The sequence below is a fragment of the Hyperolius riggenbachi genome, chromosome 11 (assembly GCF_040937935.1).
Source record: "Hyperolius riggenbachi isolate aHypRig1 chromosome 11, aHypRig1.pri, whole genome shotgun sequence".
Classification (NCBI taxonomy): Eukaryota; Metazoa; Chordata; class Amphibia; order Anura; family Hyperoliidae; genus Hyperolius; species Hyperolius riggenbachi.
Window position 1 is genome coordinate 92,170,259 of NC_090656.1, and position 14,740 is coordinate 92,184,998.

At 42.5% G+C, this 14,740-nt stretch overlaps 1 protein-coding gene across 1 annotated transcript in view; it reads right to left on the reverse strand.

Moving 5' to 3' along the window:
* The window catches only part of ELP4 (elongator acetyltransferase complex subunit 4), a 477,499-nt gene that overhangs the window by 297,764 nt on the left and 164,995 nt on the right, over positions 1–14,740 (reverse strand). The window contains exon 7 of the mRNA XM_068261125.1: positions 121–309. Coding sequence (XP_068117226.1) covers positions 121–309 — 189 coding nt within the window. The remainder of the gene's footprint in view (positions 1–120; positions 310–14,740) is intronic.

Sequence of the window (14,740 nt, forward strand, 5' to 3'; positions counted from 1 at the left end):
TAGGAAGATGGTGCTCATCTCATCAGTTTATGTTCCATCTAAGTTTATTTACACTTTAAATAGCAAACTGACTTGAGTGGCAATTATATAGCAAAAGCATACACCAGAGAGTGAACTCACCTGGATAAGATGTGCCGGCAGTGTAATGAGACACACAGAAAGAGATGACCTCAGCAGTCCTCGAAGAGCGTACAAAAACCGAGTCAGGCTGTGGACATTGTGTGGACGTTCGTCACTGCAGATGTCATCACCCCACAGCACAGATCCCAGAGAATGAATACCTATACGTAGAATGTTCTTCTCTCCTTTCTGATGGAAGAGGATGACACACTGCTTAGTTGACATAGTATCTGCTGTATCTAACATTTACACAGTTGTAATAGTACCCATAGAAATGACTTCACATTCTTTGGTCAGCTGAGAAAACCAATTTTGAGATTTTTTTTTTTTAACGAAAATTTGCTGGATGAATAACCATTGATACTATCCAACAAACAGCCATTCCCAGATAAAACTTCAATCTGTGAAAATGGATATTTTCCAACAGATGCATGGGGAAGTGTTTTGCATCTATGGCAACTGTCAGCAGTAGATGTAGTAAGCACGATTGTGTAGTCAGCAAACATCAGGTGACACCTGTACACACTTACAAAAGTTGGTTGGAACCACCTCATATGATTGTTTCTTGTGACCAAAGATGAGAGTTTTCAGGTCTTGAATGCATGGATACCTTAATAAATAACATATAAGCAAAAACTATTTGTTTTACCGGTCATTGACATGGAATTTTCCCTGGCATGGGTTCATCAGCTGTGAACTTCCATCCCATAATGAGGGAGTAAAGATGATGACGTGCAGGCTTATAGTGGATCAAACAATATAAACAAATTACATGGAGAATATCAATCATTTCTTGATCTCTCTTCTGTTACTTCTCGCTTTAAGACAATCGACTGATAATCTGAGATACAGAAAATTCTCAGGATTTTGGTTGAGCTGGTGTATGCAGTGCTGACATTACAAGCTAGAAGGTGGAGCCAATGTAGGCCAATAAAAAAGGTGGAGAGAAATAAAGTGAGCAAACGCAAGACAGAGCGGCAATCAGACAGGATTAGGGGAGACAATCAATCAGATGTTATTTTTTTGTGACTTCAATGCAAAGTACATGCAGCTTGAACTTGGGCCAATGAAATACAGTTAAGTCCAATTTTAAATGGTTCCTTTCGAATCTGCATGCAATCTGTGTTAAACTGGCATGGAAGTCATCTGTAAGCACTAGTATGCATAAAGGTTACCCACACTCTCTGCACGATTTGTTAATTTAGAAGAGAGCCAGGTTGAAGATGGGATGGGAGGTGGGGTTTCCACAAGAATCCTCTTTTTTAGTGAACTGAAAAGCAACACAACAGCAAGCCGATATTCCTCCTCCCCATCCCTCCAGATTCTACACTTATAAGGGCATGTCTCTCTCCCATATTCTTCTCAACACTGCTGCCCGTGTACTTTTCTGTATTAATGTCACATTTATGTTTTTGTATTGGTTGTAATATGCAGGTTTGTACTTGACTTTGTAGAATACCAAGGGAGATGCATTCAGTAGATAATAGGCAAGAACAAAAAGAAGACTATAAGTCAAGGCAATAGATGAATAACGAATTCCATGATGGTGGGATCCTTGTCCAATCCTTGGAGTCTAAAGCCAAGCACTGACTGAAACAGCAAAGTAATCTATTTCATGAAGTTATTACAAATGTCCTAAACAGCATTATTCTGCCCAGTTAAACACGCAATCTAATTTAAGTGTTCGGAGCACAAAGAGACAGCATGTCTAAGGTTACAAGCGCACAACGTTGGAACGTGAAACAGTATCTTCCTGTCTTCGAAATCGTGCAAATGTCATTCTTACAGGTTAGAAACATGAGTGCTGAACTCACAGTTCTTACCACCTGTATGTAAAGAGGAGTACACAGAATACAATGGGCCTAACACATAGCTGTGACTGAAGAGGGACACTTCTCGCTGTCTATAGCAATCACAATCTACGTTTTTAGTCTTCCGCACTGCACAAGATGCAAAGAAAGAAAACTGACTCCCTCAACGTACCTTTAGGCAAGAAATTTTATAAATTTGTGATTGGAAAAGCTTCATCTTAGGACAAAGAAGACTCCATCTAAAGTAGATTTTTCCCTTTTGGGTTGAAGGAAGATAGAGTTACGTCCTCAAGCTGTTCTTGACAGAGAGATGCTACTGATGCTGATACCATCTTCTGATGCAACCTCAAGATTTATAAAGTAGTTAGTGGCCATCATTGTTGTTTAATTGGGTGCAAGTCTTTCTAACATCCTGGATTGATAGGGTTGTGGACTTCTCCATTTCTGGTACTTCTGACTTTATATCAGACTCCTCTAAATTTTTCTGCAAATGTATACAGTTTAAAAAAGGACCAATCGAATACTGCAGTGGCTGTATTTGAGTGGTCTATTTTCAACCTGCGTACTTAGCATAAACACTTGCATAATTCTGCATGAACTCATTTGCATCTCATTGACCATCTCTACTTCTCTGTATTTAAAGCACACCTAAAGTGAAAGGGATATGGAGGCTGTCACTTTTATTCCTTTTTAAACAATGAAGATTGCCTGACTATCCTGCTGGTCCTCTGCTTCTTATACTTTCAGCCATAGACCCTGAACAAGCATGCAGATCAGCCCTGACTGAAGTCTGACTGCACTAGTCACATGCTTGTGACAGGTGTATCATTCAGACACTACTGATGCCAAAAAAGATCAGCAGGACAACCATCCAACTCGACACCTCAACTTGAACTACACATCCATGTAATAAAGGCACTTTAAAAAAGTGTGCAGAGGATTGCCGCTAATGGAACATCAGTAAAGTTACTGATATTCTACTACTTTATTCTGATAAATATCGGTAATCTTTAGCGATATTTTACTATGACTTAACCTAACTCTACTCTCACACAAAACCCTACCTCTATTGATGCCTAACCCTTAAACCCTCCCTCTACCAATGCCTAACCCTTAACCCTCCATCTACCAGTGCCTAACCCTAAACCCTCCCTCTACTGATACGTAACCCTTAACCCTTCCTCTTCCAATGCCAAACCCTTAAACCCTCCCTCTACCAATACCTAACCCTTAACCCTCCATCTACCAGTGCCTAACCTTAAACTCTCCCTCTACTGATACGTAACCCTTAATTCTTCCTCTTCTAATGCCTAACCATTAACCCAACCCTTAAACATTACCTGGTGGTGCCTAACTCTGAACACCCCCCTCCCCTGGTTTGCCTAACCCTTAACCTCCCTACCCACTGCTGCAAAATCGCAGCTTTTAGAATTAGTGCCTGAAGTGGCACCCATATTTCTAAGGCGACTGCGGCACCCCTTTTTTCAGACTTCACTTTGATTTATAGCATCCCCACGTTCGGTTTAAATAAAAATGGATGCTGTGGCACAAGTAGACGGGGAATGCCTGAAATGTTATTGCCGGCTTTGTACCTTGGGAATCTAAATTTGAACAACTGAGTAATCAGTAAATCAGAAACCTGAAGTTTAGCGCACCTGACAATGCCAACGTGTTTGTTTTAAGATTACAGGTCCGTTTGGAAGAGTTTGTATAGCATATACTCACTAATCTTCACCAGTAGTGCCTAATGGCTCTGGGTGGTATCCACCTTTAAACATATTTGGGTCTATGTGGCTGATAGCAGCACAAGCTCCATGAGCAGCAGCGCATTTTAAATTCAAGGCTGCATGCTACGTCCGCTCTTGCAGCATTGCGTGCCTTCCTTAGTTACACGTGTTGCTTACATAGCAACATCGCGGCTGTGATCCTTTAAAGCAGAGGCTGGCATTTAAAGGAACGCCTGTTTCTATGTAGGCAATGCGTGTAACCAAGCAAGACACGCTACGCTGCAAGAGCGAGTGTAGCGTGCAGCCTTGAATTTAAAGTGTGGCGCTGGTCTCAGAGCTCAGCTTCATGAATCAGCCCCTATGTCCTAAAGTACTGGAAAAGTAAATTCACCACTACAGATTATTCTATAAACAAGGCAAATAACATTTATATGTTCTCCTGGTGGACTCAAAGCGCTTGATCTGCAGCCACTAGGGTGCGCTCAGTAGGCAGTAGCAGTGTTAGGTAGTCTTGCCTAAGGACTCCTTACTGAATAGGTGTTGGAGTACTGAACAGGAAGAGCCGAGATTCAAACCCAGGTCGCCTATGTCAGAGGCAGAACATCACTGATTGCTCTGCCTTAACAAAAAGACGAATGGAATAATAAAGATTATTAAAAAGAAGAAAAAGCTAGGCAGAACTGCTATGGGACATACCAGCGGTGTTGTTTCATAGCTTACATAAATAAATCTGGAATCTGATTGGCTGGAATAAACAGTACAATCTCACTGCTTTTCTGTTATGATTGTTTTGTATTAATCTGCCCATAAAGCATTCGTTCAGAACACGTATTTCAACATTCTGAGACTGCACTGGGAAATGGAATTTAAAGGTTTAACATTAAACATAGATGACCTTGTAATTAGAGGAAGAAAAGGTGAAAAGTTTGACTTTATAAAAAAAAAAAAGCGCCATAGCTGACAGGTGTGTGACTACGGGTGTCTGCTATGCGGGGTGACGGACAGGGGCTGATCACTATCGCACGTCTTGCTGGGGCTGTGCTATCACATAGCCAAGAAATGTGTTAGAGGCCCTGCAGTGATAGGGTGAAGATCCAGCCTCCCAATCAGCCGCCACTGACAATTTCAGCTAATCTGTTGCCCCAAGCAAGAGCATATTAAGGACTCACAAGTTGCACTCATATGGTAAAGAAACACTGCATACTTCTCTGGGTTAAAAGGTTGGTGTAACTGAATAGGCAGCATGTCATAATGCTAAGTCACTATTCCCGTTCCGAGTTCTGCTGCTGCAGGTGGTGTGTGAATAGTTTTAGAAACACCAAATACATCTTGCTTTTATTTCATGTATTTATGGCTTTGTACTAGTAGAACTGCTGCCCAAATAGCTTTCTAAGGTTTTTGGTACCGGGTTGGAAGGCTACAAGCTATATAAGGTAAGGGGTTATGCCATACAAAGCAAACTGTATTATTATTTTGAAGCTGACTCTCTGCAATTACAAATCTCTATTATTGTGATATAGCTTACACGTAAATTTCAAGTACACTAGAATCCCTTTATAGTAAACGCTAAGGAACCAGGAAAAGCACATACCTCTCAACTTTTTGAGATAAGAAAGGACACTTAAGCCATTCCCATGCCACACCTCTAATCACGCCCCCAGCACACCCCTAATGATACGGTACCTACCATAAGGACTTCATAAGAAAATGTATGTTGTAATATCATTCAAAGCACACAGGTCCTTACTATCCTGGTTCATTTTCCTTTATATTATCTTTTTGGTTTGAGAAAGAGGGACACTTTAAAGAGACTCAGAGATGAGTCTTCCGGCTGTTTTTTACTTACCCGGGGCTTCCTCCAGCCCCATAAGCATGGATGTGTCCCTCGCTGTCCTCCCAAAGTCCTCCATTCAACCGCAGTCAACTCCCGGTACGCGGCTCAGTCGGACTCAGTCTTACTGAGTGACGTCAGCCGGGGCCTTCTGCGTTTGCACAGATGGTCCGCGCATGCTTAGAAGGTCTGCTGCTGACGTCACTGAGATGCTTACTGGAGAAGATTGCGGCTGAACTGAGGCACCGAGGAGGACGGCGAGGGACACATCCATGCTTATGGGGTTGGAGGAAGCCCCGGGTAAGTAAAAAAACTGCAGGAAGACTTAGCTCTGAGTCTCTTTAAGACACACCCCTGCCACACCTCTATCCACACCCCTAGTCATACATACCACTAAAAATTCATAAGCAAAAGATGGAATTTTAGAAATCAAACCATACTGGTCCTCTCTATCATCAGTAGTTTTTATTTATATTAACATTTGGAAATAAAAAATATATCAATTTAAAAAAGAAAAGTTATACCCAATACTCTGCTGGTTTGTTTATGCAACTCTTTTAAGCCTTGTTCACATGCCTGATTTAGGTGAGCTGAGGTGGTCATTATCAGGCGTGTGTATGGCAGCAGGCGACCCCCGACCCCAACCCATGAGCAATCTACTGGGCGGATCTAATCAACCCCAGTGAGGCCAATCCCCCTGCCGATCCCATTGTTTGCACCGTTCCCCCGCCCATCACATGACGTCACGCATGCGCTGTTCGTCAACCCTCCTCCCCCCCCCCCACCCAGCATAGCAACACAGCATGTCGTCAGACACACAGCTGACATGCGTGTGTGCGGCCCGGTCCAGCGATGTTGCCCCAGGAGATCAGGTTGAGTGTATGTACGTGGTCTTGGGTAGTGTTTGTCCACCTATTCCTAATCAATACCCTTAACATTAAACTCCATCCCTGATGCTAAAGCCCTGAGGAAGGGCGCCTCCCACAACATGTAGTGCATCCCAGTGCTCCTATTAAAGCACCATCATTGGAAGCCCATGATGTGATGGTTTATCCTCTATTGGCCTCAATTCTGGTAGCTATGTGCAGTACATATTTTTTGTTGTTGCTAAAATACCTCATGCAGTATTTTCTGTTTTTTTTGGGCAATTCTGGAACATTTTCTGCATTTCCGAACATGCGGTAAAACATGTGATAAATGCGGAAAGTGTAGTAAAATGTGTGGTATTTTAGCGGTTAGCATGCGGTAAATAATAATAATAGACTTTAATTGTCTTCCATAACTTAGGAGATCTTTGGGAGGTGTTTTTTTTTTTTGGGGGGGGGGGGGGGGTTATTCGATTATGTAGCAACCTATGGAAAGTATATTTATAAACAAAAATCCAGTAAGTATTTGGAGTTTTATTTTGGCTATTCTTCTCTATTACACAGCCTGAGTTTTTAGTAGAGTTCCTATTGCTGTTTTAGTGGATTTGCTATTCAGGCAAATCCACTAAAACAGCAATAGGAACTCTACTAAAAACTGCAAAATGCATACAAATTGACTTTACTGCAAGGAACAGGCAGGTCTTTAACTGATTTAAATTATGTGCTAACATGCCCTATATTTTACAACCTAATTTACCTCATGCGGTAAATTACGACTAAAATCTACCAGAATAGCAAACTGCCTTATAAAATACCACTTATGCGGTAAAACAGAAGGTAAGCCTACCAGAATTGAGGTCATTGTCTACAGTTGTGCAGACGTGATGTACCTGCTGAATTCTGGCACAGGGTGTGACGCTACAGATTTATAGCGCAGGATAAGTATTTGCTTACATTTCTCAGCAATAAGGACAATATTAACGCTAACCAAATCTAAACTTTATCTGCAAAAATGCAGCCTCAAACTTGCAAGGAATCTACACCATGCATCACTATTGCCTGCAGACATTCATTATTGTACCGCTTTCCAGCCTGTCGGCAAACACACTGCCTTCTGCTAAAGCCAAATATTTCTAATTTTTGATTAGTCAGTCCAGAGCACCTGGTGGCATTTTTTCTGCATCCCAGTTGTTATGTTTATGTGTTCCACATCGGAGGTATAGCTTTTAAGCGACTGCCCTTTCCTGAAAACCCCTTCAGGCTAGACCTCCCCTGGGCAGTAGATGGGTATACCTGCAACCCACAGGTTTTTTTTTTGCCAGTTCTGAGCTAATGGCTCTGATGGACAACAGGCCACTAAGGCTCGGTCCACACTACAAGCGGTTGCAGAACGCAATCTGCATCCGGACTCTAAAAGGATGGAAAACGGATCTGTGCTGCACGGCTTGCAGCACGTTCTCAGTCCGGTAATGTTTTGAAAAACGGATCCGTGCCCATAGCCGTGGGTGGGGCTCCATGCTGGAGAGGGTAGCAGCCAGGAAGGGGGGCAGCGGGCGCAGCGGGCGGGGGGGGCGGATCCCCCCGTCACCTGGGTCCCCCTTCCATGCTCCCCCTCCCTAAAATCAAGCATATAGCGAGCGGCGAACTAACTCTCTTCCTTGTTCCACCACTCCACGCGTGACTTCCTGCAATGCCGCCCAATGAAGTACAGAGGGCGGCATTGCAGGAAGTCACGCGGCGAGTGGTGAAACGCAAGGAAGTGAGTGAGTTCGCCACTCGCTATAAGCTTTGTTTTAAGGAAACTAGCTGGAGGGGAAGCGCAGAAGGGGGACCCAAGTGAGGGAGGGGGAGGTCCGACCACCCTCCCCGCCCCTGTGCCTGCTGCCCCCCCCTTTCTGGCTGTTTCCCCCTCCAGCTTACCTGGGGGCACCTTGTCATTGAGGGGAGGAGCAGGCAGTAGGCAATCTGGATGTCTCTCACTTTCTGTGTCTGTGTAGAGGAAGATCCGTTTTTGCACTGCCTGCCACTACCCCTCCGCGTATCCGGCCTTCGTGAAGTCCCATCCGGGCTCCGTGAAGTCCCAACAAATCCGGACTCTCCGTTCAGTTTTTTTAACCTGGATCCATTTTTTTTTTTTATTGAGTAAAGACGGCTGCTATTTTTAACATTTGTATCTGTGGCTCCGGTTTTGGTCCGGGCCAAAAAACTGAGCCACGGATATGTTTTTCAAACAAATGTAAACCAAGCCTAAGTCTACGGCCTCCAATTTGCATATTTTAATATGTTTATTTAAAAGATCTTGAACAGCACATCTTGAAACCTCAATCTGCATTGAAATCTTTACTTAGGAGACCTTGCTGATGCAGCACTTGGGCAGCACGGTGGTATAGCGGAAAGCACTCTGGCCTTCCAGTGCTGGGTCCCCAGTTCGATTCCCAGCCAGGGCTTCTCCATGGAGTTTGTACATTCACCCTGTGTCTACCTGGGTTTCCTCCAAGCGCCCCGGTTTCCTTCCACATCCCCAAAATATACAAATAAGTTAATTGGCGTCCCCTCTAAAATTGGCTTTATACTACCATGGACATAACTGTGGTGAACTGTAAGCTCCTCTGAGTATCCACGGGCGTCAAAACTATGTATACTCTGTAAAGAGCTGCACACAATGTTGGCGCTCTATAAATACTAAATAACAATAAAATAATGTAGTATAACTATCCTTATGGTGGCCACACATGTTACAATTTTTCTGTTTGATTGTACCCTAATTCAATTAAAACAATCGATTGTGCGGGGAAAAAAAATAGATTTTTTTTTCCCAATTGATAAATTCAATAGAAATTGACATTTTTTTTTCTGATTAAAATCGATTGGAATGGTTGGAAAAATCGGTTCAATTTGGTCAGAAATTGAATGGTGTGTGGAAAGTTGTATGAAAGTCATTCAACCTAATTTTAAGTTTACATTCAAGAATATGCGACACATTAGATAAGATATCCTTCTTCACTGTAATAAATGTAGTGTTGTTGATTAAAATAAATGAGGAACAGATTTGTTATTGTAAGGTACATTTTCTAAGGTTGTTTGTGTTGTGCCTTTATACATAGCAGTGATGGCACAGAGAGCACCCCACATTTAGGCTGGTTTCACAGTAGGACGTTGCGTTTTAGGAGACGTTATGGTCGCATAACGTGCCCCTAATGCAACGCCTGGTGGTGCGGGAGAGGACGTTAGAGTGAGCCGCCTAACGCGGCTCTATCCGCATAAGGTCTCCCAGAGTGGCACTGATTGGCTGGAGGGACCTCGTGATGCGGAGTCAGACACTCCGCATCACGTGGTCCAGCCGGCCAATCAGCAGCCGCCACTGCAGTGCATATTAAGAAGCCATGTGCGCGGCTACTGTAGCGGCAACTCCCCGCCTCCTCTCGCCCCCCACTGAGCATGTGCGAACAATCTAACGCGGCTTAGCCGCGTGTAAAGTACTGCATGCAGTACGTTATGTAGACGTACTGCGTTACAATGTAACGCAACGTGGGCACTGTGAACAGCCCATTGATTTTTCATTGCTGTGCGTTGGGGTGCGTTACAGGCTGCTCTAACGTGCGCCTGTAACGTCCCACTGTGAAACCAGCCTAATAGATTAAAATTTACCAGTATATATTATTACATCTACTTTATATCTTTTATTCAATCGTATCTGTCATGATTGGGTCAAAATCAAGCATACATGTGTGGTACATTGGTGACAAGAGTCAAATTTTTAATTTGGGCAAAAAAAAAAAAAAAACACCACAATCGAAATTGTCAAATCGTATTAAAAAACAAACAAAACTGTAATATGTATGGCCACCATCAGTCTTGTTGCTATGCTCAGTCTTGCCATGGTGTATGACTTGTGACACGAAACTGTCATCTACAACCTAACCTTGGTGGCAGAGTTTGTCCGTTCCTCACTGAGATTTAAGCTTCTTACACAGCTGTATTTGTTTTAGTTAATGACTGTGTTTTAGTTTACATATGAAAATGATTATCATTAACACCTGTTTGGTATAATTGGTTAATCATACACCTGACTAGAATCCGACAACATACCTGCAGGTAATTTACTAACAATACAGGTACACTGAAAGTACTCATACTGAGATTACTTGGGTTGATACACCTGTAGGTCACCAAAGGGGTTAAATAAATAACATAAGTATACTGCATTATTGGTAAGCACACAATTTTATTTTACGTTTTTTTACATTAACACTTTAAAGATACACTTTCCACATTCAAACACCTGTATCGGTTATGGTGCCCATACACGATACAATAAAAACATTCGATTTTCCCATTTTTTCGATCTTATTGATCGAATCGAAAGAAAGTAGAAAATAATTTTTTTTCGATCAAGAAATTCGAACGATTATCCAGTTTTTCCGAAAAAAATCTGATCAGGCATGATGGAAAAATCTTTATATTTGATCTAACGGAATAATCGAACTAAATTATCTAATCGAAAAAAATGAAAAATTGTACCACTATTAGGTGGCCATACATGGTACTATTTCATGAATTGAATACTCACATTTGTTTTGTCTAACTATCAAGTAACTGCTCAGGTATCCCCTGACATCAGTCCATTCCTATTCAGCAGTAGGGTTTGTCAATGAGATGCAAATCATTTCAAGTTAATGCATGGTTATGCAAGTTTTGTATGCAAATGTATGCAGCTTGAAAATGGACCAATTAAATTTTCCCTTAGCAGGATATGATTGGCTCATTTTCAAGCTGCATAAATGTTCATACAAAATTTGTATAATTTGCAAAATTTGCATAACACAAAATTATTTTCATCCTCATTGACCATCCCTATTCAGCAGTAGTAAGCCATAATGGAACATCTTTGGTAAACTTTCCTTCTTGTAGATAGTGCCTCCTGCTCATCTTCCTCCATAGGCTCAGAAAGGAGAACTGCATCATGCCTGTACAGCAACCATAAATAACATGTCACCTGAAATGATCACGAGGGTTGTGACCCACTAGGAAACACTGTAGGGCTTTGAAATCACTCAAGCGATTTGTGCAGTGATTCCCAGCACTATTGCAACCACGATTCGTAGAGTTTGGAAGAGCTATACAGTAAACTGTACAACACTTTTGATTTGCCTTTTTTTTATTTTTTGCTTTAATCAAAGTTTATTATACTTGCCGGGTGTCCCAATTTCCAGCTTCCGCCCATAGCCCCGCCCCATGGCAAGAGAGGTCGTAGGTGCTTCTCTAGCTCCAATCAGAGAAGTGTCTGTGACCTCGTCTGATAAGAGGTGGGGCTACAAGCATAAGCCAGAAATCAGGACACCCAGTAAGTATAATAAACTTCATTTAAAAAGTGATTTTGCTGTGATTTAGGGCCAATTGTGTTCTAATTAAAAAACGCTTCAAAAGCAATTTAGCATCGCTCGTATACTTTGTATTGCAATGCAATAGCTCCCAGAATTACGCAAGTCCGTCAATTGTGATTATCACAATCGCTCTAGTGCTTTCCCCACCATTGTCTTTCATTGGCAAAGTTATTTTTTTTTACTTGCAAGTGACCCAAAAACACTGCCAAAAATGCTGTAGTGGGTCCCAGCCCATTTAAGCTGATAGAAATCTTATAGGATTAGGTGGTTTAAGATTTAATCAGTAAGCTTTCACATTCACTTTAAGGGCTAGTTCACAGTGCTCGGATGCATTGCAGAATAATTCTACATGTCAGATCACTGCCCATACAATTCTATGAGCCTGTTCACAATGCTGCATTGTAACTGATCACTAACTTGCTGCAAGCAGGCTTTGTATTAAAGGATACCCCAAACTGATATGTGATATAATGAGATAGACATGGGTATGTACAGTGCCTAGCACACAAATAACTATGCTGTGTTGCTTTTTTTCTTTCTCTGTCTGAAAGAGTTAAATATCAGGTACGTAAGCCTCAGTCCTGACTCAGACAGGAAGTGACTACAGTGTGACCCTCACTGATAAGAAATTCCCCGTGTTATCTCTTTCTTGCTCTCAGAAGCCATTTCCTGCTAGGAAAGTGTTTTATAGTTGGAATTTCTTATCAGTGAGGGTCACACTGTAGTCACTTCCTGTCTGAGTCAGGACTGAGTCAGCCACTTACATACCTGATATTTAACTATTTCAGACAGAGAAAGAAAAAAAGGAACACAGCATAGTTATTTGTGTGCTAGGCACTGTACATACACATGTCTATCTCATCATGTCACATGTCAGTTCGGGTATCCTTTTAAAGTCTATGTCCGGTCTCCATTGCAGTGCAGTCATTATAACGCATAAGTTATACAACTGAGCACTGTGAAATGAACTTAGCCTAAACGTGTATTTCTGTCTCTGTGAAATGGGTGAGTAAATCTCCCATGAACTGCTGTGAGCAACCAAATTTCAGCTTCAGATTTATGGCAAAAGTAAATAAAAAGTTATGTGTTTAAAATTAAACATGCCAAAGGGGTTGACTTTTTTCTAGCTTTAGTTAATATATATTAAAAAAAAAAAAAAGCCACATTAGAATTTGGCAACGGGTATGCACTAGTTAGCGGCTCCCAAGTTCCTGGCGGCAGGCAAGTAAACAGTTAAGCCTCTGGAGTAACAGCATATGCACCTGAGACTCATTAAGGGACCTTTAAAAAACGAGTCAAAGATGGGAAGTCACACAGTGAAGGAGGACTCAGTTGTCCCTGCTGTGGTTAGAAAAAAAAACAAAACAGAAAAAAGAAAAAGGCTGCAGATGGAAAAGCAGGCCCTGGGAGATCATGGGAAGCCAGAGAGAAGCAGACAAGCTGAGGTGCCAGGAGAGTACTCTCTGCAAGTCTGGCACTATTTCCGGATCAGGCAGTTGACATGCAGAGACCACGCCGGGCTTACAGTGATCATTTTCTATAGACACGGCTGCTGTGGACAGGAGGGCTGCAAAATATTCTACTGAACCATCACTTCAGTCGAACCATAATATTCTATTTTTGGTGACACAGAGACACAGGGAGGTGTACAACAAATATGACACACACACACACTCTATAAACACACACAGAGGTTTTATGTATTAAGGATATAATAAAATACCATGCAGTCCTTAGCAGGTTCTGAACTTCTTTGAAGCAAACCGGTGAGTTTGAATTGGAGAAAAATCAGATACTTACCTCAGTAGAGGACGCCTCAGGATCCTCCAGAGGCTTCCCACGTCCTCCACTAGACCACAGGTCCCTCGTGTGGCTGCACTACGCAGGCCAGCTCACACTTGCGCAGTAACACGGAGCCATTCAAGCTCAGCGGAAAAAAACGAAGCCTGAGCGACTCCATGCTACTGGGCAGACGTGAGCCATCCTACTACTGTGTAGTGTGGCCACACTCATTCACAGACCATCAATGGGATTGGCTCACAGTGATCATGGGATCAGGAGCCAATGAAATTGACTCCTGACTGGCTCATAGAGCTCTGCTGTCACCGTGACGGCAGAGCCAGGGGCCTGTAGCGCGGAGAGATCGGTGAGAGCGGCGGGCCCATGCGGTGCGGTACTTGAAATCTATGTCCTGGCAGGAATAAGCAGTCACAAACAGGGTGCAAATTTCAATTACCGTGGTCTGGAAGTGGTTAATTTAACAGAATATCAAATGCTTGTTTACATATGGCCCTTACAGGCTACTAAGGGTTCCCCTGGGTATGGAATCTTTACTTCACAATTTTTATGTTGAAAGGTTTATTGTGCGGGTGCATATTGTGCGGTGTTAAATACTATTCCCCCTCCGAGTTGTCGCAACTCGGAGGAAGATGTAATTCGGGGTCTGGCAGCCGCCAACGCACCGAATTACCGCTACGCAGGGCGCGCATCATAGCATTGCTGCTATGACGGCGCCCAGTTTCGGCACTTGGCTCTCGGAGCCGCGCGCCGAAATGAACTGATCCGTTACTGTGCAGCAGCAGACAGTACTAGACGGCTGACTGTGTACACCAGGACTCTTGTTCTTTCAACAATGTACTGTTGTGATGACTACCTTTTTCTCTGTTGTTTACATGATTGAAAATGTATTGAAACTATTTAGTTGTGCCGGCCAACTTCTTTGCTTTGACCCACCATGACATGCATGCCGTGCATAAGGAACGCATGCACAAAATTACGTTGGTGAATGTGTTGTATAGAGTGAATGAGCCCTTACAGAAATGCTTTCTGCAGGTCATATAAACTGAGGCCAAGAAACTTTTCAAAGGTAAAAATGTTTACTCAAGAGATCGTTCAATGTGCATAGTAAGCGCAGCTAAAAACAGGGAAAATAAACGTATTATATAATGAACTGTACAAGTAGTACAGCTAAGAAATAGAACATTAGTAGCAAATAAAAGAG